Source organism: Microchirus variegatus (genome assembly GCF_963457635.1).
Source record: "Microchirus variegatus genome assembly, chromosome: 15".
In the NCBI taxonomy this organism is placed as follows: Eukaryota; Metazoa; Chordata; class Actinopteri; order Pleuronectiformes; family Soleidae; genus Microchirus; species Microchirus variegatus.
In genome coordinates, this window is record NC_139816.1 from 10,222,539 (window position 1) to 10,245,071 (window position 22,533).

Here is a 22,533-nt window from a genome sequence, read left to right on the forward strand (position 1 = left end):
GCCACCTACTGCCGTCTACCAATCATTGCAGTCGGTAGAGTCTCAGCTGCCGAGCAACCATGGGTTGCCAGTTACGTCAAAAAACGAAACCTAAAAGACCTCTGTATTTTAAATTGGAATGTAGTAACCGTTTTTGGCCACATTCTTACATATGGCGCCTTTAAATACTCTATGTTTATTTCTTGCAGCAAATCGTGACGATGAGTCAGAAGAGGCTTCGCAGGATCCTCCCTGACCAGTCGTCAGGGAGCGGCCGCACCTTGGCCACGCCGCGACAATCGAGCGTCAAAGACCGCATCCTTTCTAAGCGGGTGTGCTTCTACAAGAGCGGAGATCCTCAGTTCAATGGCCTACACATGGTCGTCAACAACCGCACCTTTAAAACCTTCGACGCGCTCCTGGACAGCCTCTCTAAAAAAGTCCCCCTGCCATTCGGGGTCAGGAACATCACGACACCTCAGGGGGTCCACGCCATTAATACGCTGGACGAGCTGGAGGACGGAAAGTCGTACATCTGCTCGGACACGCGAAAAGTCAAACCTATCAATCTGGCGAAGGCGCGGAAGAAACTGCCGCCCTGGTACCACGCCAGGCCCTCCAGTTCCCGGCGCCGCACCGTGCAGCAGGCCAGGCACTTCCCTGGCCGCAGCATCCACAAGCAGGAGCCGGTGGTCGTGCGAACGCCAAAGAAGCTGCTGGTTTTTCGAAACGGAGACCCATCGGTGAAACACACCGTGGTGCTTCACAAGAGGAGTTCGCCCACTTTCGAGTCTATTCTGGAATACGTTTCAGAGCTGATGCAGTTTCACGTGGTGAAACTGCACACACCTGGCGGCAGACGTGTGAGTTTCAGAGAAATCTAAAGAGACTGAAACCAGAAAGGCTTTATCTGTTGTAATCTTAAAATCCCATTCAACTACTTTTATTTTGGTAACTTTTAGTGAAGGCCCATCTTAAACCAGGCCTGTAAATAACAATCACATGAGGAGAGAAAGTGTTAAGCTTCTTTGGCTCCACAACTTAATACCTTGAAAAGCATTCTGGGATACTGCAGTGGATGGTTTTAGGTCAGCGATCTATTGTAAATTTTAAAACCATTTTAACATTATTTTCATATTGTTACTTACTTATTGTGCATAAAAGTAATTTAGACTTGTGTGTGAATGTTTTTTTGGTGCATTACTGGTTTTACTTTACGTCTGCTGCAGGTCGATGGTCTTCCAGGCTTGATCATGTGTTCTGGGACCGTAGTGGCTGCAGGCAGGGAGCCTTTCAAATCTGCAACCTATAATACACAGAAATCACCAGCTTCAACACACCTTCCTACCAAACGAGCGGGTCTGAGGAGACTGAGGTCGTTAAAACGTGAGTTAAATAAGAAATAAAAGCATATTTGTAAAGCAGTAACAGTTCAGAGTGTGTTCGTACAATGGGTATTAATTCAAATGACACTTACAGTGGGCGCAGTAATCTTCCCTGCTCTCATGGGATGAAGACAGGGAAAGTGCTGAGCCAATGATATTACACATAATACCATATATGACCTACATACACGTCTACATGGCTGTCGGCTATTGTTCTTCATGAGCTGTGAATAGATTCGCTCATTAACTTTTTTCTCTGTCTCTCTTTTTACGGTATCCTCCTCATGCCTGCTGACCCTCTACAATCCCCGCCTGGACATTTTTTTTTTTTTACTTATTTTTCAACATCTCATCATCCTGCTTTTGTCTGCTTTGCTTATATTCTTAACCGCCTGAAAAAGGTAAAAAGAAGTCAAGAAAATTCTCCCCATCATCTGAACAGTACATCGTGAATCGGATCCATGACTCCATGGCAGAGAGTTTGTGGGATCACCACCACCTGCCCAGTAACCCTGCAAACTCTGAGTCGAGCCACAGACTGCAGTCAGAGGGCGATGGAGCTGAGGAGCAGGGCGTCGTCCTTCCTCCTGAGGATGACATCGAGAAATCTTTTTGCGTCAACCAGGACGGCAGCATGACCGTGGAGATGAGGGTACGCCTAACGATTAAAGAGGAAGAAACGGTCCGCTGGACGACGACCGTCTCGCGATCAAGTGTAGCCAATCAGCTTAATGCGAGCTGTTTGGCAGAGGCTGAAGCAGAGCAGGAAATCTGCTCACCTAATTCAGACCCACTGGATTTACAAAGCTCTACATCCTCCATTGACAACTTCAACGGGGACAAAATTAAACACGGCAATTATGAGGATTCCCCATACGTGGGCAACAGTATCAGTGAGAACAGTAATGAAGAGGATGATATCAAAGCACATAGAGATATAGTGTCACCCGTGAGAGTTCCTTCCCCTGCGTACAAGCAAATTAGGAAAAAACAAGCCTCTGTGGAGAGCAGCAAATCACTGACTGCTGAGGGGATTCAGGAAGGTGTGGTTGGCTCTTACTCATACAACGAACAGATAGAAAATGGAGCCATAACAGAGCAGTACTGTTTGGTCAAACAGAGCACCACTAAACCAGTACCTAAACCCAGAAGACTGAGCTCCCTGGATGCAAGTAATGTACACAGCAGGAATATATCCACATTCAAATCAGCAGGGATGACAGAGATCCTACAGGTTGGACCCAGCGGGGAGGAGGTCACTGAAACGGTCTTGCACATATATGAACAGCAGACCTGCCAGGATAATTTCCTTGCTAATATGTGTGCACAACACATTCCCTTTGGTAGACCTGCAACTTCAGAAACAGGAAAAAATGACTGCGAACCTGATCCGTGGAGACCTTCAACTGCATCCGAGTCTATTAGCATCTGGAGAACTGAGAAGGCGTCAGCACCATCGGATTTAACCTTGTCATCGATGATGACAAAAAAGCAGCAACAGTTCTTTAAGTCCACTAAAGGCAAAGACAAGCCTGAACAAAGCGAGGTCAGTAAGGGTAAGAGGTTATCCCCGAAACCCAGAGTGATCAACAAACGTGTTCGACGACTATTAACACCGGGAAAAAGGCGAAAAGGGAATTCTGCAGAGGAAACGCGTACCAAAGGGAAAACCTTCTCAAGTGCCGAGCACATAAATAGAATATATGGGAATAAATCGAAACCAGCAAAACGCAAAATGAAACCCAAAAAGAAACCAACGCAAATCGGTAACAGTGGTGTTACAAAACAGACCTTGCAGCCATTGGATGACAAAACAAAAAGTACACGCAAAAACCCAAACATACCATCACCACTGACAGAAAACGCAAGTGAGACGGTCTCTTTAGAAACAAACAGGCTGAATGTTTCTTCTACGGATGTGAGCCAACTGAGGGGAACGCTAACATGGCAGACATCCCTGCATCAGGGTGAAAATAAGTCTGGTGATATTAACAAAAGCCCAGGGCTGCCTCACTCCACCATTTCTAATGAATATGTACAGAAATGGCTGGAGAAAACCCACTTCAACCCTACTTTCTACTCAGATGTGGAAAATAAAACCTTAGAGGCAGCTATTCTAACACAAAAGGAAAATAGCAGTTGTGAGGAATCCGAATATAACCATGGGTTGGTCACTGCTGCAGAGGAAGAATCTGTAATACAACCATGCCAAACTCGTGAATCTGATCCAATGGTCAGGAACTATTTAAGATCCTCTGTTAAACAAAGAATTCGTCATTTTGAAAACAAATCAAATCATTCCCAAGAGAGAGCTGCAGTGACCCAGCCTGAGGGAATCGCTCTCGATCATGCTACCACTACAAACACAGAGACTCACACCAGTGTAGCTCAAAATAAAACGGAGGAAATAAAAGCCTCCTCTAATGGTACCTGTTATGAAATTAGTCCAGAAATGTCGTCAGGCACTACAATAGAAAATAAATCAAGCCCAGTTGAAACTGCTTCAAATACTATTTCAATGGACCAACTTCCACTACCACCACCACCCGCTGAGATAGCAGAGCTATCAAACCCTGAACATTGTACGATGGATGTGTCTTCCGTGCTTAGCAGCCCGTTCTACAGGCTCTCATCAGTGAGCAGTCAAACGTCAGATCATCAGCCATTATCCACCAGTTCTACATCTGACAAAACCAGATCACCTGATGACCACACAATGGAAACAATCACATCCCAGGAAGAAACAACGTTATCAAGAATGCCGTCGATCAAGAGGGCACCATTGTCCAGCGATCAATCGTTTGAAAGGAAAATGTCTCTCAGAAAGGCTTCTCTACAAAGACATACCGTAGGTTCTGATGCCAAAGATGCAACTCCCATCAACACAGTAGGTGATGATGCCAATGTGCTGCCAAATGGCATCGGTTCAGGGACTCTCTTGTTGAAAAGCAACGCTACATGTTGTACTTCTGCATCTATAACATCTGGAGAGAGAATGTCCTCTGTCAGCATTTTACCAAGTGACGATCCAACCTTAGGTGATATTCCATCTACGAACACAAAAACACAGAAAGAAGCATCATCACCTAAACCACTAGGAAAAAAAGTCATGAGTAGTCCATCTCAAAAAAGAAAACCTCAAGGTGACGACTCAAAAAAGTCATCACAAAACCAGCATTCTGATAAAACACATGCGACAGCCACTAAAGAGAAAAGGAAGACACTATATGAAGATAAAGTGCAAAAGAGACAATCTCCATATTCTCAGTCCCTGGACATGACATCACCTCCTGTCAGACCCAAGTCGACTACAAGGATGCTTTCCAGAAACGTTTCTTCAGACAATGCATCGGAATCTGAGAAAAGCACGAAGAGGAGAACATCATCACAAAGAAAACACCACCAAGTCACACAGACGGACAAATGTACGATCTCAGATGAAGACAAATCTGTGCCACAGACACAGTTAATCCCACAGCAACTTAACACCACAAACCAGCCAAACATGAAACCTGTGCTGGACAAGATTTGCTACTCAATAAAGTCAATCAGACAAATCACACAAAACAAGCGTCCGTCCTGTTTGGAAAAGTCCAACAGCCTACCCGACTTCTCCGCTCATGTAGCTTCTATATTCGGCTCATCATCTAAAGCTCTCCTTGCCTTTTTGTCCATCATGACCTTGAAGGAAAGCATAACTTACTTTAATAAGGACGACCCGAGTCTGAACAATGTCAGCTGTGCTGAGGCGTTAAAAATGATCGAGTCTCTCAGTGAAATTGCCGGCAATGACGATTCCCAAAAGTTAAGGGATAGTTTGTCACATTTACAGCAATCCACTTCAAAGCAGCTACTGCAAAGTTTGAAGGGCTTTCAGGAACTTAGTGATAAATGTAAGAGCCGCAGCACCCCAGAGGAAGGTCGCAGCACAGCAGCTGGTCCAAAAAATGACGATGACATCGAAGAAAACGCTATCAATCAGATTATTGATAGCCTCGACATACCTGAGAAGCTCAAGGACGAATTAGCTTTACTTTCAGAAGAAGTCAAAACTCAGAGTGGTGAGGAAATGAATGTCGATGTGCCGTCCATCATTGAAAAATTTGCCAACATCGATCAGCCAAACAAATCTATCGATATGCACAGTATTTTGCAAAAAACAGAGACAGTGAAACATGAATTAACCCACCAAACAATCAAAGATGAGAATAGTCAGTTAAGGCAGAGTGATGTGGCCAGAAGTCCACCAATGGGAGAAGATCAGGACAGGGATGCAAGGAACATGGAGTCATTTAATTCATGTAAAGTAGAAAATGTGGTTGAGAAAAAAGAGCATACAGGCGAATCAAATCAAGACATGACAAACAAAAATGGAGCAATCGGCTGCAAGAGAGACCCTGAACATCCTGAGGTGGAGTGTAGGCAGCTCAAGATGCAAAGTGAGGATGAGGAAGAGGAGGACTTTTCAAGTGCTCCTAAAGATGTAGAGATCAGTGAGAAATGTATGTACGGTTCAGAAACGGGCGAGGAACATAGTTCAGAGGAGGAGCGAGTCAAAGGTGAGGAGATAAAACAGGACAGAGATGAAGACTCGTCTTACAGTGACAGTCACTCTCAGGAGGAAGAGAACAAGCAGCCGGGCTCCGATTGCTATGTAGAGCTGAATGTTGGCAGGAAGGAGAGCAACGTCAGTCCAGATAGTGCAAACCAATCTCTGTCAGAGGAAGAAACACAAGAAGTGAGCTGTAAGACGCAGTGTGAGAAAGAACCAGAAAGTCAAAAACCACAATTAAATGTCAGGGGTGATGAAAGCACAGGTAACTCAGATGTGGAAGAGCCAAGTTATACAGAGGAATGTGAGGACAGAGAGGTTAGAATTGAGGAAAGTTTGTCTGGCACTGAGGGAGAGGAGAGTATCTGCGAGGATGAACATCTTCAACGTCAGTCAGATCTCGAGGAAGCTGTGGTAAAGAGTAAAAAGCTCAAGGCTTTGATAGAAGAAACTGAGGAGGAGAAGGTTCATTCAGAGGATGAGGAACATTGTACTGACAAAATCTGTGACACAAAAGCTTTCAAGCCCTTAAATGGAGATCTAAGCAATATCAATGAAACACAGGATTCACATAGCAAAAAGGACAGTATAGCCAGACATTATAGTTTTAACACCAATGACGATAGTGGAAATGATCACTGTAGTTATGAAGAGCAAGTAGACATCGAGCAGAAAATGACCTCAGATACGCAAATCGGGAGCTTGGCTGAAGATGATTTAAGCTACTACGAGAAAGAGTCAAGCTCAAAGACGGAAGATGCCAATATGGACAGAGACCTGAGGGAAAGCTATAAAGAATATCAGGAAACTCCCGTATTAGAACCAAAGTTTGAAGTTATAATATGTGATAACATAGAACAAGTCAAACATCTCCCAGAGGAAATAATATGCCAGTCTGTTGCAGAGAGGGTGAGTCTCCTCGAAAAGCAAGCTGCAAATGGAGGGAGGAAAGACAATGTTCCAGAGAGTTCTGCGATCAGACAAAGAAACGTGATGGAGTCCGACGTTGGGGACTCGCCCTCTGAATCTCCCACATCTCAGTCGACTCTCTGCACCCGGTCAGCTCCTCAGTCGTCGCTATCTTTCAGCTACGACTCCAGTGGAGTTATCACCACCGAGCCTGAAGGCAACAAGGTCAGATCCATCAGGGAAATGTTCTTAGCAAAGAGTGTTACAGACATTCAGCAAGGACACAGACGATTCCAGAGCCCAAAGAAGCTGAGGACAGACACTTCGGTTAGTGGCGGCTATCAGACTCAGACTTCGACTGAGCGGTCCAGCTGTGAAGATGATTCACCACGCAAATCCATCACCAAAGGCTTTGTGAGGAGAACGATTGAAAGGCTGTATGGCAAGAAAGACACTGATCCTGATGAGAAGGCCAATGAAAGACCACCATCTGCACCAAAGCAGAAAAAGAAAGAGCAGTCGAGCATCTTCTCTCCGTTCCACGCAGCACGGTCAAAGAAAACGTCCGACTTGTCTTACTTCAGTTCCACAAACACACTCGACACCTTAACCGAAGTGACCAGATGCGTTTCTTTCAACGCACAAGTCGGTCCTGAAGACAGCGATGAACAGTGGCTCGTCAGAGAGAACATGCTGATCAGAAAATCAGTTTCGGACCCAGTGGGAATAAACAAAGCGTTCATAAACTCTCCTCGGGACGTGGACACGAGTGAGGATACGGAGCAAAATGAGCAAATGTCCCTGGTCAGTACACAGTCTCAACATAGAGACCGGGAAAAGTCACCGTCAAAGAAGTGCACCTACTTCTCTTTGCCACATGCTAGCGACTCGGACGCGTGTCAGGACGACCCGGGGACAGTTAGCAAGAGCGGCGTGAGCAGTGACAGCATCGTGGACACAAAAGACAACACGGAGGACATCAAAGCGTGTGCAGAGAAGAACGGCAAGCTGCCTGGCGTTGGCGTCTCTGATTTTAAAATGATGGACAATAAAGTTCATCCACTGGTTGAAGTGCCCTCCGATGGTGAGGTTGTAGTGGTGCAGCCTGGGAAAGGTCAAGGTGTCATGAACAGGAGGCTCCAGGAGCCTGATATGTTGGATTTACTGTATAACTTCTGCGGTCAGCACTGTCCCATCCTGTGAGGACATTTCTTTACAACACAAAACAAAACAAAGACGAAGGACTTTCTTTGTTTATACAAAGTGTACAATGTTAGGCTACAGTATTTGAACTTATTTTTGGTGCCTACAGTTTGATGTTGCCATAGCCTTGGCATAAAACACTATCATATGTCAACTCTGTTGAGCTAACTGCTGACTGCATAACATTGTGCGACACAAGCCAAATGGCTTAAATTTCGTTCATGTTTCACCGTGTACGTCGAGAGCCTGCGATACAATTTGTTAGTTCATGCTCTTTGTTTTCCGTGTTAAAAATAGTGAGCGTGTTTGTTTTTCTAGCACCACACTGACGGTGCACTGGCCACGCACACTCCAGAGCAGCTCTTTTCTTCTTATAGGTCACCTGTCAACAAAAATAAGTACCCGGAGCTTTACTGTAATCTCATTTTAAAACTATTAAAACAGATCAAGTCCCCGCAGATGTCAGGCAACCAGGCCAATCCCTCACTGTACACGGGGAAGGGTCATTGAGTGGTCGCGGACCAAGAGTTCATGTTTCTTACAGTTAAATAAAACCCAACTGAATATGAACAAGATTATGTGGATATTATAGAATCTGATTATACATTTTATATTGTATATTGGTTGTGTAAAGTGTAAAGGAGATATTTATTGATTTCATTTAGAATTTTTTTTTTATTGTTTCCAATATGGCAGCTGTGCATGTTTGTCCTTTTAAAAAATTATGTGTAAGAATAAACATGTATTTACAAATGCTGGGCTGCCTTTTATTAATTTGTGACGACTAATATATTCAGTTCAAATCACACACACGGTGATCCTGGATTGAGATCAGATGATTCGAGAGCACGTGTCAAACTCGAGGCCCGGGGGCCAGATGTGGCCCGCCATGTCATTTTATGTGGCCCCCGTGTGATTAATTGGTCTAAAAAATGTGTTAAAATAGTTCTATGCTGCTTAAAGGCGTGCGTTGACCATAAACTATATTACCCACAACGCATGGCGATTGCGTTACCCGCAAAGTGACGGCACCGCCACTTGATCACAGTTTATCATTGTATATGCATCATGCGACGTGTGAAAGTAATACAGAAAGTTATTTAGCAATATGTTACGGAATAGTTACCTTTATTTTACTTTAACTATTATGTTTGGTTTCATTTATTTTGTATGACAGTTACATCTGGCCCTTTGAGGGTAACAATTATCCTGATGTGGACCTCAGTGAAAATGAGTTTGACACCCCTGTTCGAAAGTGTAAGCAACAGTCAAAAGGCCAAGGTGATTACAGATACCTTAGGAAGCTCGGCTCAGTTGTTTTCTGCTGCTGCTGATCACTATCACATCGCCGAGGAGGAGCAGCAGGAACCTCTGTTTTCTCACTCTCCATCTGAGGAAGTATCCGTGTTGTTCTAAGGCTGTTTTGTTTCAAAGAAGTTGCAAATCGAGCCGGCCCGTGTTGTGACAGGAGCGTCGAGGAATGCGCTAAGAGGAGAGTGTTTACATCTGCAAGCACAAAGAGAAAACAGTCAAAAACAATTACACAGCTCTCACTCGTCTCAAAAGTGAACCACGTCTTTACATAATTCGGTCACCAACACAAACGTTTACTGTGACAATGGCCACTAGATGGCATTGGTAAACAGGGAATCTCAAACTCACCTTTTGTTTCTTCCAAGTATAAAAAGTGAGCAAAAAAACCCCCAACATTTTAAACAGTTTATTATTTAAATAAATATTTACATAACAGCTTTGTATAAATCAAATTACTTTTTCCTTACACGACACATTTGTCTAAAAGCAACTGCATAAACAAGGAGGAAGTAAATAAGGGATGAATTACAGTGATGCAATTGTAAAACCTGTGTGTCGAGAGGCAGGCGTTCGTCTTTTAAACCAAACACGGTCATCATCAGCGAGCAGATATTCCTGTAAATAATCACATCATTCGAATACCATTTAAAATCCCAATCCTTGTCAACTTTCCGTTATAAAATTTATAATAGTATGCATAAAATCTACATGATACATTTGATATACATTTTAATTCGCTGTTGCTAAGGAATAGGAGGATGATAGCGCTACTCTAACTCAATATCACACCAAATGCAGTTCAGAGGAAAATACGGCTAAAAAAAGACAAAAAAACAATAATCACACATTATTCATTCAGGCACAAACAAAGCAATACAGCCTTGATGAAATCAAGAGACTTCACTGGTAAAGTATAGGCTACAATGCCCTGCTAAATGGTGTACAGTATATGGCTCAGCTTGGAAAGACGAAACATTTCAGTGATCTAGGAAAACAAGAGCACGCAGGTTAATGCCCAAGCTACAGTTCTAACCCACTTCAGATCAGATCGTTGAAATGAGTCCTGTCGATAAAATAAATCACCTGGATCAGATGATTCGTTTGAAATGTTACAAGAAAAAAAAAACGTGAAAATTGAGACTGAGGTGGAAAAACGTTAATGTACACAGCGCATTTGTGACCTTTGTCTTGTTACAGATTGAGACAAAAGGCAGCATCACCATTAAATGTCAACGTTGAAAAATTAATCTTCCATCCATGTACATGTAAAACAGCAGAATGACGACAAACTCGACAAAATAACCATTTATTTCATGTCAAATTGATCTTATGCTTCTCTCGTCTCCCTGGGGGTGGAAAAAAAATATGAAATGCTTTTTTATTTTCTATTGCTGTTATTTCATGCATGTTAACTCAATCATTTTAACAAAACAAATTGTTTGCTTACAAACGTATAAAGAAAATACTTTTTTTCTTCAAAATACTATGTAGGGAGGGATTAAAGGGTGAACTAATAAAAAAGATTTTTATCGAAACAACTTCGTTGTTTTCATCCTGAGATTGGAATCAATGAAGCTTCTCCAAGGAGTAATTTACAGTTTATATTTATTGATTTTAATCGTTATACAAATAAAAGACAGTGTCAAGACACTGTTTAGTGAGTGTGGGTCCTGTGAGTGAGTGAGCTCCTCTGCTAAATCCACCGTTACCTCTCCTGAAGGCCGTCATACTGCGCCAGTTTTGGGTTGAGACGAGTGTCTTCCACTCACAAAGTTATAAACCAAAAACTGAGAAGTGCCAAAGTAATGCGTGGCAAAGAGTTTCCCGTCGGGAGTCGGGTCGGAGAAAGCGATCTCGTCTTTGCTCAGGTACGAACCGTATATGAAGTTGTTCCTGTGAGGAGCAAAAAGACAAAATAAAGGCCATGTGAAAGTGAAAATCATTAGAGGTAAAACACAAGCCAATGCAAAAACGCAAAGATGCGTCTATGAAAAGTTTAAACGGTGGCTTCTACTGGTCAAAAATACTCCAAGTAGATAAACACTTCTTGCCCCTGTCTGTCCCAGTGCTGGTGCTGTATACACACAAATGCTCCCTCACTCACGTCTGACAATACTGATTGACAAACCTCATTTTCAGATGAAGGACATTTCTGTTCACAAAGAACAAACACAGGCAGAATAAAAAACAACAACAACAAAAAAAGCACAAAATATTACACACTGCAGCTTTAATTATGCACCGATTTGAGATCAAACGCACCTGAGACACTCCAGCATACGTGACGCGATGCCCTGCCGTCTCATCACGTTCACCACCCAGATGCGGCTGATACCACAGATCGCTGGCTCCGGCGTGGTGGAGCAACACCAAGCCCTCTGACGTTCGAACATTACCTTCTCTCCCTCTGAACCTTCCGGTACGGGCTCTTCAATCACCCGGAACCCCTGAAAAAAAGCGACGAGATCAGTATTAAAAGTGAACTCATATCGAAGTCTGTCCCATTTCAGATTTGACATTTTCTCACCTCTTGTATGTGCTCTGCTATGAGGCATCCAGCCACTTTCTTGTCATTGGAGATAAACAGGAAGGTTTTGGTCTTTGAGAGACACTTGGTCTCCACCTGCTGGAAGCCGAGGTCATTGTCCACCATCTCCCTGATCTCTTCAACCTAAAGGAACAATCCAGTGCTTAATAATGCAATAATATGCGAATGACAACACAACTTCATTCACACTTCTTGTAAAAAAACACAGTTAATACTGAATTATAATAACAGCCTATTCATCTGTATACCTCCAGGCTAGACAGTAGTTTTGACAGGTTACTTCACACTAATTAAATAGTTTGTGCTTTTACAACATAAGAATTTATTCACAGGGAGACAACTGCAATATCACAGTCTCTACCCTTTTTACCTGTTGGGATACAAAAAGGACTAATTTGTGTCACCATACCTTCTTCAGAGCATATTTAGGATCATCTGGCAGAACGAGAATGATCTTTCCATCAGGGAACTCTGACAGAATCCTCTCCTTTTTCCATCCCTGAAAGATCAGTCAAGAGAGACAGTTAAAAGTCAGAATTTGTGTTGATCTGCTAAAGCAGGGTTTCTCACTGCTGGTCCTGGGGAGCCACTGTCCTGCATGTTTTAGGATGTTTCCCTGCTTCAAAACACCTAACTCTAATAAATGGGTCATTATCAGGCAGTAAGCTCTGCTGAAGCCTGATAACGACCCATTTATTTAAAACATGCAGGATGAGGAGTGAGAAACCCTGTGCTAAGGCAATCATGTTCCAAATTAGCTGTATTTTAAATTGGTAAAAAAAAAAATTACATACATATAAATGTGTTTACAGGGTGTTTTATTTATTCAATAGTCCACCATCATCTTTTCCTGTTCTTTATTATTGGCATGCTGCTATTAAATCTTCGACATCAAAATGTAGGTCGTAGAAACTGCATAGTCATAAAAATAAGGATAATCTTCTGAATAATGTGCTTTCAAACTGCAGTCTGGTCTTCTTAGTCATTCATTTATAAATCAATAAACTATATAACGCACACATGATGCATTAAAATGTGACTACTCGTGTAGAGGTGGTCTGGGACATGTGTGAAATCTATTTGTTACACTGATGGAATTAAACACTTATTGATTTGTACTCATTTCAAGATGATTTGACCAGAATTAGATGTTTCTGAAAAGCAAGGACAAGATCTGTATAGGGTGTATAGATCCAGAAACACATGCTCACACCGTAACGATGCGGAGACGCGCTTAATTTCCAGGCATTAGTGTTGCGTATCAGATCATTGAATATGAGCAGAGCCAAACAGCTTGAATACACAACACTAAACACTGTATGAATGCTCTTTTGGTGTATCTAAAAAAACTCCACACCATTTATTCAACTGATGATTTGTCCTAATGAGTCAGACGAGTGATAGAAGGAAACCTGCTCTCACCACATATTTGACAGCACTGATGAACTGATTGTGGAAGAGTAAATGCTGCGATTCGTCCTCCGGGTTGGCAGCAGAGTAGAGCATCCCACACACATTGCAGGCCACTGCGCCAAAGTGCTTCTGTCCTGCGTCCTACGAGATGAGCAAAACCACAAATCACTCTGTAGGATATTAACAGAGCTTACATGACCATAACCTGCATTTTTCTACGTTAATGTGAAGCAAAGACTTCTATTTGATTAAAGTTTACTTTCAATAAAAGATTTGTAAGTTAATTTAATAAATAGATCACAGTCTGAAGGTTTGAGGCTGCACTTACAATAATTGTCTGGCTGCCATCTTTGTCCGCCTCCTTCAGTTTCTTGACTTCTCTTTGCAGACAAGAATCAGAGAGAGGAGTTTCACCGTCTTGTGGCTTCGCTGCTCTGCTTTGACACAAAGAAACGTTGTACTACGTCAGGTTTCTATTATAACATTAACAAAAAAACACGTCAAGCTAAGTAACTCACGATTGACAAGGCTTTTCCAATGTCGTCTCCGCCGTCTTATTGTCTGGTGACGGATCGACCGCTGCGACTGAAAGAGAAGGTACAGGTACTTATAAGAAACAGTATAGTGTCATCAGGATTATATCACATGAACGAATCAATAACATACACACATTTCAGATTAATGTTGTATGCAACAGAAGTGGCAACAAAAATATGAAATATTGCTCAGCAGAGAAATCAGAATGCTGAACCAGTTTACACACCTGTAGGCTTTTGTTCACACTGCTGTGTGCCAACAGACAATTTACTGCTTTCTTCAGTAAGAGAAGAGTTGGTAGCTGATGAAAGAGGTTTGACTGGAATCTGTGTAAAAAAAATAGACGAGAGATAAATGACAAATGACATGACTAACTGTGGCGCACAAAAGTGGAATTTATCACTGGGTTACCTTGCTTTTGCCGTCCTCTGATGACGGTGGAATTTTCTGAGCCGTTGAAGCAGCGTCAGTCTTAGAAACATCAGGTTTTGTCTCCGATGTTGTCGAAGCAGTCGGTTTAGACGCTGCTGTTGGAGTCGACTGCTTCGACTGTGCTGGACTTCCACCGACAGTCGACTTTGACTGAGCAGAAGCAGCCGACACGGCGTTCGACTGTGGTTTTATCAAGCCGGGAGACTTTATTTGAGCTTTCGCGGGATGAAGAGGTTTGGATGAAGCTGCTGTCGATGCAGATGTGGGCTTTGACTGAGCGGTCATTGCAACGACAGGTTTAGATTGAGGATTGGTGGAAACTGCGGGCTTTAACTGAGATTTAATGGTAACATTGGGTTTAGACTGACCTGAGATCTGTCCAGCAGGCGGGATCCGTGTTGTGACTTTTGTCTGATTGGCAGGTTGTGATGAAACTGTGGGCCTTGCCTGAATTGCAGGTCTAGACTGAACTGTGGGGTTTGACTGAAGGTTTGGTCGTGCTGGTTGTGTGGGTCTAGACAGGGGGATGGGCTTTTTTGGTGGCAATGGTAACGGATCATCATCCAATTCAAAGTCGTCGAAGGAATATTTGGGCCGGGGTCTGTATGGCTTGTACTCGACAGGCTTGGGTTTTTGAGCATTGAGTCCGTTGGGCATAGGTGGAGGAATAGCTGGGAGTGTCCTCTTGCCAGCTGACCTGGTCACTTTTGGGGCTGGTCCAGGAGTAGGGGGGGTGTCAGGAGTCTTTCTCTGCCTTGTACTTCTTCGTGTTTCAGCAGTAGGGGGTTCACTTTTAGATGCCTCAGTTTTGGTCGGTTCAGTTTTAGTGGGTGTAGATTTGGAAGTATCTGCCTTAGCAGGTGAAGCTTTAGAGGTTTCTGCCTTAGTGACATCTATTTTGTCAGGTTCAGCCTTAGGAGACTCAGCCTTGGGAACGTCTGCCTTGGGTGTTGCAGGTTTGCTAGTTGTGACAGGACTGAAAGGAGATGGTTTTGGTGGATTTACAGTAGGTGGAGGCGTTGTGGTCACAGGAGATGGTGAAAACTGAGAGGAGGCAAATGAGGGTGGTTGCCAATCCATGTCTGAAAACATCTGGTTCGCTTGGTCAGACTTCAGTTTCTTGACACGTGCCCAGGACATTTTTTCTCGCTGCAGTTCAACCTGTCTGAGTCGTTGGTATCTTGTTAGCTTCTTTTTCTCATGGACTTTCAGTGGTACTGTAACCTGCGAGATGAAGAAGCGTCTTCTTGGAGGCTCTGCAGCAGACTTGGCCTCAGTTGAAACCGCTGTCGAGGGCTGCGGCTCAGATACCTCAGCAGCAGGAGCCACTGAAGCAGAACATTCTTGTGGTCCATCTGGAGGTGCAACATTAACAGTTTCTGAATCCTGTGTGGTGACTGGTGGACTTTCCTTCTTGCTGGCTTCTGCCATGGCAGCCACTGCTGCCGCTGTTGCTGCTGCAGCAGATGCTGCCGCTGTTGCTGCTGCTGCCGCCGCCGCCACTGCTGCTGCTTGCTTTTCTTCCTCAATCCTCTTTAAAAGCATGCTGTCTGTGGCAATGTCCTCTGCGATTTCCTGACACAGAGCTAAGAGGTTCAGTTGCTGTCTGCTTGCTGCTCTCTTTGCTGCCGCTGCCTTTTGCTCAGCCAAAGCTGCCATACGCGCTTTGGTTCTGGCTTGAGTATTCATTTCCTGCTTCTTGGGCTTCTCTGGCTCCTGTGGTTTCTTCAAGTCTTTCGTCTTCTTGTCAACGGTGCTGTTTTGCTTCTCGTTGGTCCCACCTTCATCGTTAATTTTCTCGTTTAACTTCTCATCAGGCTGTTTCGAAGGGACTCCCTCAGGTGTTTCCTGGGATTTTTCAATTATCGTAATGTCACCGTCTTCCTCGTTCTCTTCCTCTGCCACTACAATCTCACGTCCGATCTCAATCTCCTCCAGAATCTGCACTTCTGCATTTTCTATCACCACATCATTACAGTCTTCATTTGTGTGTTGAGCTTCAGAGTTCACAATGTCCATATCTGTGTTGTTAATGTCCATCGCTTCACTTGGTGGTTGTTGGCAATGGTCAGAGCTTTGGTCTTCAAAACCTTCCTTAGATGACATTTCTGTTGTGGCTTCCTTATCAACACCTGAACTGGCCAATGTAGCATCTTTGACGTCGTGTACTCCAGCCTCAGGGAAGACAGTTTGTTGGGAACCATTTAAAAGATTTCCAACTTCATCTGGTAATACACTGCCTGCATCTACTTCCTGTGAAAGTGAAGCAGTCAAACCTGACTGGGCCACTGCTTGAGTGACAATATCAAAGTGAATATTACTCTCTGGGACTGGTTCTAAGATCACATACTCCTCAGATGTACTATCTGGTACTTCAGCTTCAGTGGTTGCTGAAGACGTCACCATGACATCTACAGCCTCCTGGAGTCCGGCGTCCTCCTGCGGGTGTTGAGAAAACTCTGAGGCACTGGTGCACTCTGAAAAGCCACATCTTTCTGTTGCACCTTCTGACTGGCCATTGGGCATGCTGATATCATCACTAGAGCTTATCACTGCAACTTGTTTTACATCCACACTCATGTTGCTGTGCTCCAACTGTGCAGGGGGAGACGTTTCTGACACGCTGAAGCTTGGTATCTCCATTTCAGCTGCTGCTGCTGCTGCTTGGCCGTCAGACACACAAACTTGCTCCTGAACGTTTTCTTCAATTCCCACTGGTGCGTCACATTTGTCTTTGTTTTCTTCATATGCTGATGCTTCTTCAGTTATGTGCTGGGTCTCTGTGTTTTGTATATCCAGAATAGACATACCCCCATGCTTCTCGGACACCATAGGAATTTCCCTGTCGTCATTACTTTCTGGACTACTGATGGGCTCATACACGATCTGGTTTTCATGAAGATGAACCTCAGACTGATCGTTTGTCTTGATCTGTTCGTCTGACGCCTGAATTACAATATCAATGTCATCCGACTGGCCACAGACAAAAACAATTACTTCATTGCCTCCAGTTCCTTCACCTTGTCTTTCAACACCACTAACTGTTTTGTCAGCATTGTCGCTGTGAATGATTGCAGCTTCTTCTTTGGCCTCATCAATCATTTGTCTCCCCATCTCCTCTTCTAAAACAGAATCCTTGGCTTCCATTGACCCACTTATTACATCTATATCCTCTTGGATGTCTTCGGCAGTAGACTCTGGCATATTTACATTTTCTGTATTTTCCAAATTAACCATAGGAAGAGTTTCTTGAAGTGCATCTGCCAATTCTGCAGAGTGTTTAGTGACTTCCTCCATCCTATAGCCTTGCTGCTCTGCTGCAGATGCTGACACAGAAATATTTTCAGGCCCTGCAGTTATTCCTAAATTTGTCTGAATTTCTGGGGCATAAAGTGAAGAAGAAGCAGCCTCGTCTTCATTTACCTTATAGCTACAGCTTGCAGCTTGTGAGTCCTGTTGAACATCAGCATCTGTATTGAGTTCAGTGACCTCCTGACTGTGCTGGTTTTGAGGTTCCATTGTAGGTGCTGGATCAGAAACCTCAGTAGCTGTTGCAGTTGTCTCTACATCCATTTCCATTTGACTCTCAGTAGAACTAACGCAATCAGTGATGGTGTCTTTCATGTCATCTTTACACTCTGTGACTGTACCTTTTTCGGTGTCAGTGTCTGTGGCGACAGCGGTAACCTCTTGACCCGTCTGGTCTTGTATTTGTATTGCAGTGGTCTCTTCTGTGGTCTTTTCTATTTCAACCGTGCTCTCCATAGCACTGACATCTCCTGTGATGACCTTGTTCTCACTTTCATTACACTCATTTAAAAGAGTCTTTTCACCCACTTGAACTTTTTCCAATGCGTCTCTCGCAGTTCCAGTGACCTCCTGGCTTGTCTGGCCTTGTGTTTCCACTTCAGGTGCTCCGATAGAAATCTCTGATGTTGATGTGACCTGCACTTTTATTTGCTCTTGATTCTCTGGTACAGTCACATATTCTTCAGACATGTCAGTGATATGTTCACTGACACCGTGGCACTCCTGTCCTTGAATTCCTACTACAGGTGATAAGTTAGGCATCTCTGCCGTTGCCATAATCTCCATGTCCACTTCACTTTGGCTTTTCGGGCTTTTCGGGCTTTCTCGTCCCAGTGAAGAAATCACAGAAGACGATGTCTGCATTTCCTGACTCTCTGGTATGTTCACACATTCTCTCGATACATCAGCATCACCATCATCACGGCTCCCCTCACTTGGTAGATCTGCAGCAGGTGGTGGGTTAGAAATCCCTTCCGTTAGTGTCGTCTCCATGTCAACTTCATTTTGTGGTTTTAAACTTTCTCTTCCCACTGATGAGGGCAAAGTAGAAATCTCTGAACTTGATGTAGTTGTGAATTCCAGTGTGATTTGATTCTCTGGTACAGTCATATGTTCTCCGGATATGTCAGTGGTAGGTTCACTGTCATTATGGGTCTCTTGGCTTTGCATTTCTACTGCAGGTGATGCATTAGGAATCTCAGCTATTTTTGTAGTCTCCAGGTCCACTTCATTGACGCTTTTCAGACTTTCCTGTCCCACTGAAGAGGCCAGGACAGAAACCTCAGAAGTTGATGTAGTCTGGAATTCCAAGCTGCTTTGATTCTCTGGTTCAGCCACAGCTTCAATGTTAATCTCATCTTCTGTGGGTGACATGTTAGGCACGTCCCCTGATGCAGCATTGCTTGTTTTCTGTATTTCAACTGAAGAAGCTGGTTCAGAAATATCTGCTGTTGGTGACGTCTGCATTTCCATCTCAATTTGACTCTTTGTCTCTGATGCAGCCACAGGCACCAAGTTCACCAGATTTTCATTTTCCACAGTTGCTGATTTGACATTTTGCTCCTCATGATGTTCATCTGACATGTCTGTGGTAGGATCACTGACCTGTTGCGTTAGAGGGGTTGGAGGATCGTGTAGCTGCACTGTAGATGGTGGGATAGAATTCTCCTCTGATGTGGTTGCAGTCTGCAGATCAACTTCCGTTTGATTCTCTGGAGAAGTAACGCATTCAGCATCAACACTGTCAACATTTTCAGTGCTCTGATCGTTTACAACTGAATGAGCATGTGCTTCATCAGATACATATGTGGTAGCTTCTCTCCCTTCTTTGCTCTCCTGCATTTTCCCCTCAAGTGCAGCTAATAGTGCAGCAGGATAAGAGATTTCTGACAATGATGTAGATGACATTTCCATTTTGCTTTCACTCTCAGGTGTACTTGCACGTCTGTTGTGCTCATTGTCTAGATCCTCCATTCCTCCAGAATTTCTAATCACAATATCTTGATGAACCTCTGTCAAAATATCTGGAGCAAATTCACCTCGCTTTGGCTCTGACTGATTTTGCATTTCTACTTTAAGGCTTGGATGAGAAATCTGTGATGTCGATGTCTCCATTTCCATGTCAATTTGACTCTCTGATGCAGCCAAAGGTTCAAGGCTCACCACATTTTCATTGTCCACAACTTTTTGCTCTACATGAAGTCCATCGGACATGTCTGTGGTAGGTTCACTGACCTCTGGAGTTTGTGAGTTTTGTAGCTGCACTGTAGATGGTGGATTAGAAAGCTCCTCTGATGTGGTTGCAGTCTGCAGGTGAACTTCAGTTTGCAGTTCAACTTCCGTTTGATTCTCTGGAGCAGTGACACATTCACCATCAATGCTGTTTACACTTTCATTGCTCTGATAGTTTACAACTGAATGAGCATGTGCTTCATCAGGTACAGATGAGGTAGCTTCACACACATCTGGGATCTCCTGTATTTTCACTTTCAGTGCAGCTGCTGGATTAGAGACTTCTGACAATGATGGAGAAAGCATTTCCATTTTGCTTTCACTCTCAGGTGTACCTGAACATCTATTATGCTCGTTGTCTTGAGTCTCCATTTCTCCAGGATTTTCATTCACAACATCTTGATGAATCTCTGGAGCAAATTCTTCTTTCTTTTGCTCGGACTGCTTTTGCGTTTCAGCTTTTAGGGTTGGATATGGAATCTGTGATGTCACTGTCTCCATTTCCATATCAATTTGACTCTTTGTCTCTGATGCAGCCACAGGCACCAAGTTCACCAGATTTTCATTGTCCACAGTTGTTGAATTTACAACATTTTGCTCCTCATGATGTTCATCTGACATGTCTGTGGTAGGTTCAATGACCTGTTGAGTTGGAGGATTTTGTAGCTGCACTGTAGATGATGGGATAGAAAGCTCCTCTGATGTGGTTGCAGTATGCAGTTGAACTTCTGTTTGATTCTCTGGAGCAGTGACAAATTCCCCATCAACACTGTTTACATGTTCAGTGCTATGATAGTTTACAACTGAATGAGCATGTTCTTCATCAGATACAACTGAGGTAGCTTCACTCACATCTGGGCTCTCCTGCATTTTCACATTCAGTGCAGCAGCTGGATTAGAAACTTCTGGCAATGATGTAGAAAGTATTTCCATTTTGTTTTCAATCTCAGGTGTACTTGAACATCCGTTATGCTTGTTGTCTTGAGTCTCCACTTCTCCAGAATTTGTCGTCACAACATCTTGATGAGCGTTTGTGGAAATCTCTATAGCACATTCGACTCTCTTTTGGTCTGTCTGACTTTCTATTTCTACTTTAAGGCTTGGATGAGAAAGCTGTGTTGTCGATGTCTCCATTTCCATGTCTACTAGATTTTCAGCTTTTTGCTCCTCATGAATTTCATCTGACACGTCAGTGGTAGGTTCAGTGACATCTTGAGTTTGCAGTTGAACTGTAGATGGTGATTTAGAAAGGTCATCTGATGTGGTTGCAGTCTGCAGTTGAACTTCCGTTTGATTCTCTTCGCCAGTAACAAAATCAGCATCTACAGCATTTACACTTTCAGTGCTCTGACTGTTTACAACTGAATGTGCATGTGTTTTATCAGACTCTTCTGTGGGGGATTCACTCACTTCTGGGCTCTGCACTTTGACTTCCAGAGTAGATGCTGGATTAGAGACTTCTGATGTTGTTGTTATAGACGGCATCTCCATTTTGGTTTCACTCTCAGCTGTACATGCAGATTCCCTGCTCTTGGCATTTAGAGCTTCCATTTCTTCAGGACTTTGAGTTGCTATATCTTGATGAACCTCTGGAGAAATGTCTTTCGTGATTTCGTCTTGGTTTTGCATTTCCCCTTTAGTGATGGGATGACAAATATCTGATGTCGAGGTTGTCTGCATTTCCATAACCACACAATCTTTAAAAAATTCAGGAGATATTTGTGGAATGGATTTACAAACCACTTGGCTTTTCAGACTATGAGCTCCTACTGTAGAAGCTGGATAAGAAATGTCTCGCTCTGATGTCAGTGTAGAATATATTTCTACTCTGGTTTCACTACGTGGTGCAGTGGCACTCTCCAAGTTAATTTCCTTCTCTTTTTCCATACGTGTAGACTTCTCAATTGTCAGATTTTCTTGAACTTCAGTGAGTATTTCTGTAGCTTGGTCATTGCCTGTGTGGTTCTCCAGGTTTTGTGAAGCCACTCCAGGTGTTGAGTCAGACATTTCCTCTGATGTTATTTTCATCTCCATGTCTGTGTGTGTTTGTCCCTCTGTGACTGTAATGCCATCAGTGACCTCTTCCTTTTGTTGCTGCTCATGAACCTCCTCACAATCAGTCAGCACTGTCTCAGTATAGCTGTCGTTTACTTTGTCTGTTGCATCATGACTCATCTGTCCCTCGATAAAGGACCCGGGACTGGTGAGAGATTGAGACGACTGCAATTCAGCTTCATCTCTTTCACTTTCTTCAAGTTTGTCTTCGGGCTTTCTTGCTTCTTTGTTTGAGTTGGTCATTTCATCTGGCACGTGGTCAAGCAGGTGTGCAGATATCGATTCCTCCTTGAGAGTGACTTGAATTTTGACACTGAGATCTGTTTGACTCTCCAGATTCTCATTTGGTTTGTTTGATACCGTTTCCTCCTCCACACCTCCATCTTTGACCTCTGTTGAGATACTGGCTGCTTCATGTTCTCCCGCCATTCCATGTTCACCATCCTTCTTTGTTTCAGTTTCACAGCTCACATCTGTTTGATTCTCCTGTCTGCACGCAGAGCCTGTATCTTCACCAATAGAGCTTGGATTAATATCTCCAGTGACAGAAAGTTGTGTTTCTGCTGACAGTGCAAGTGGTTTATCATCTACATCCTTTTCCCCATCCTTTGCCCCAGATGTGATGCACGGTGAATTTGCAGTGACACAGTCTAATATTTCTGTAG

General features: G+C 43.5%; 2 protein-coding genes across 3 annotated transcripts; one reads left to right on the forward strand and one right to left on the reverse strand.

Annotated features, from left to right (window-relative positions):
- Positions 1 to 200: 200 nt before the first annotated feature.
- Positions 201 to 8,028, forward strand: LOC310937297 (uncharacterized protein; the record flags this gene model as incomplete). The annotated part of the gene is made up of 5 exons (XM_083901527.1): positions 201 to 842; positions 1,209 to 1,365; positions 1,766 to 2,910; positions 4,102 to 4,251; positions 4,633 to 8,028. 5 exons carry the CDS (start codon positions 201 to 203, stop codon positions 8,026 to 8,028), a joined length of 5,490 nt encoding a protein of 1,829 aa, XP_083757653.1.
- A 2,711-nt stretch (positions 8,029 to 10,739) lies between these two features.
- Positions 10,740 to 20,898, reverse strand: LOC310937600 (uncharacterized protein). Of its 2 annotated transcripts, none has more exons than XM_083901901.1 (9): positions 14,252 to 20,898; positions 14,067 to 14,166; positions 13,822 to 13,888; positions 13,632 to 13,737; positions 13,313 to 13,444; positions 12,300 to 12,389; positions 11,870 to 12,013; positions 11,605 to 11,789; positions 10,740 to 11,235 (listed from the first exon to the last, which is right to left on the reverse strand). In XM_083901901.1, the coding sequence occupies exons 1-9, from the start codon at positions 20,744 to 20,746 to the stop codon at positions 11,067 to 11,069; spliced, it is 7,488 nt and encodes a 2,495-aa protein (XP_083758027.1). In that variant the 5' UTR covers positions 20,747 to 20,898; the 3' UTR covers positions 10,740 to 11,066. The 2 variants fall into 2 exon arrangements, with proteins under 2 accessions (XP_083758027.1, XP_083758026.1); XM_083901900.1 differs by having other exon boundaries at positions 13,632 to 13,740.
- Between the last annotated feature and the right edge of the window lie 1,635 nt (positions 20,899 to 22,533).

Coding starts and splice junctions, on each gene's coding strand:
- LOC310937600 (XM_083901900.1), bottom strand. CDS start 20,746: ATGGAAATACTTTCTACATCATTGCCAGAAGTTTCTAATCCAGCTGCT. Junction 13,445..13,631: donor ATGGCAGCCAGACAATTATT/GTAAGTGCAGCC, acceptor CTCATCTCGTAG/GACGCAGGACAGAAGCACTT. Junction 12,390..13,312: donor TCAGTGCTGTCAAATATGTG/GTGAGAGCAGGT, acceptor CTGATCTTTCAG/GGATGGAAAAAGGAGAGGAT.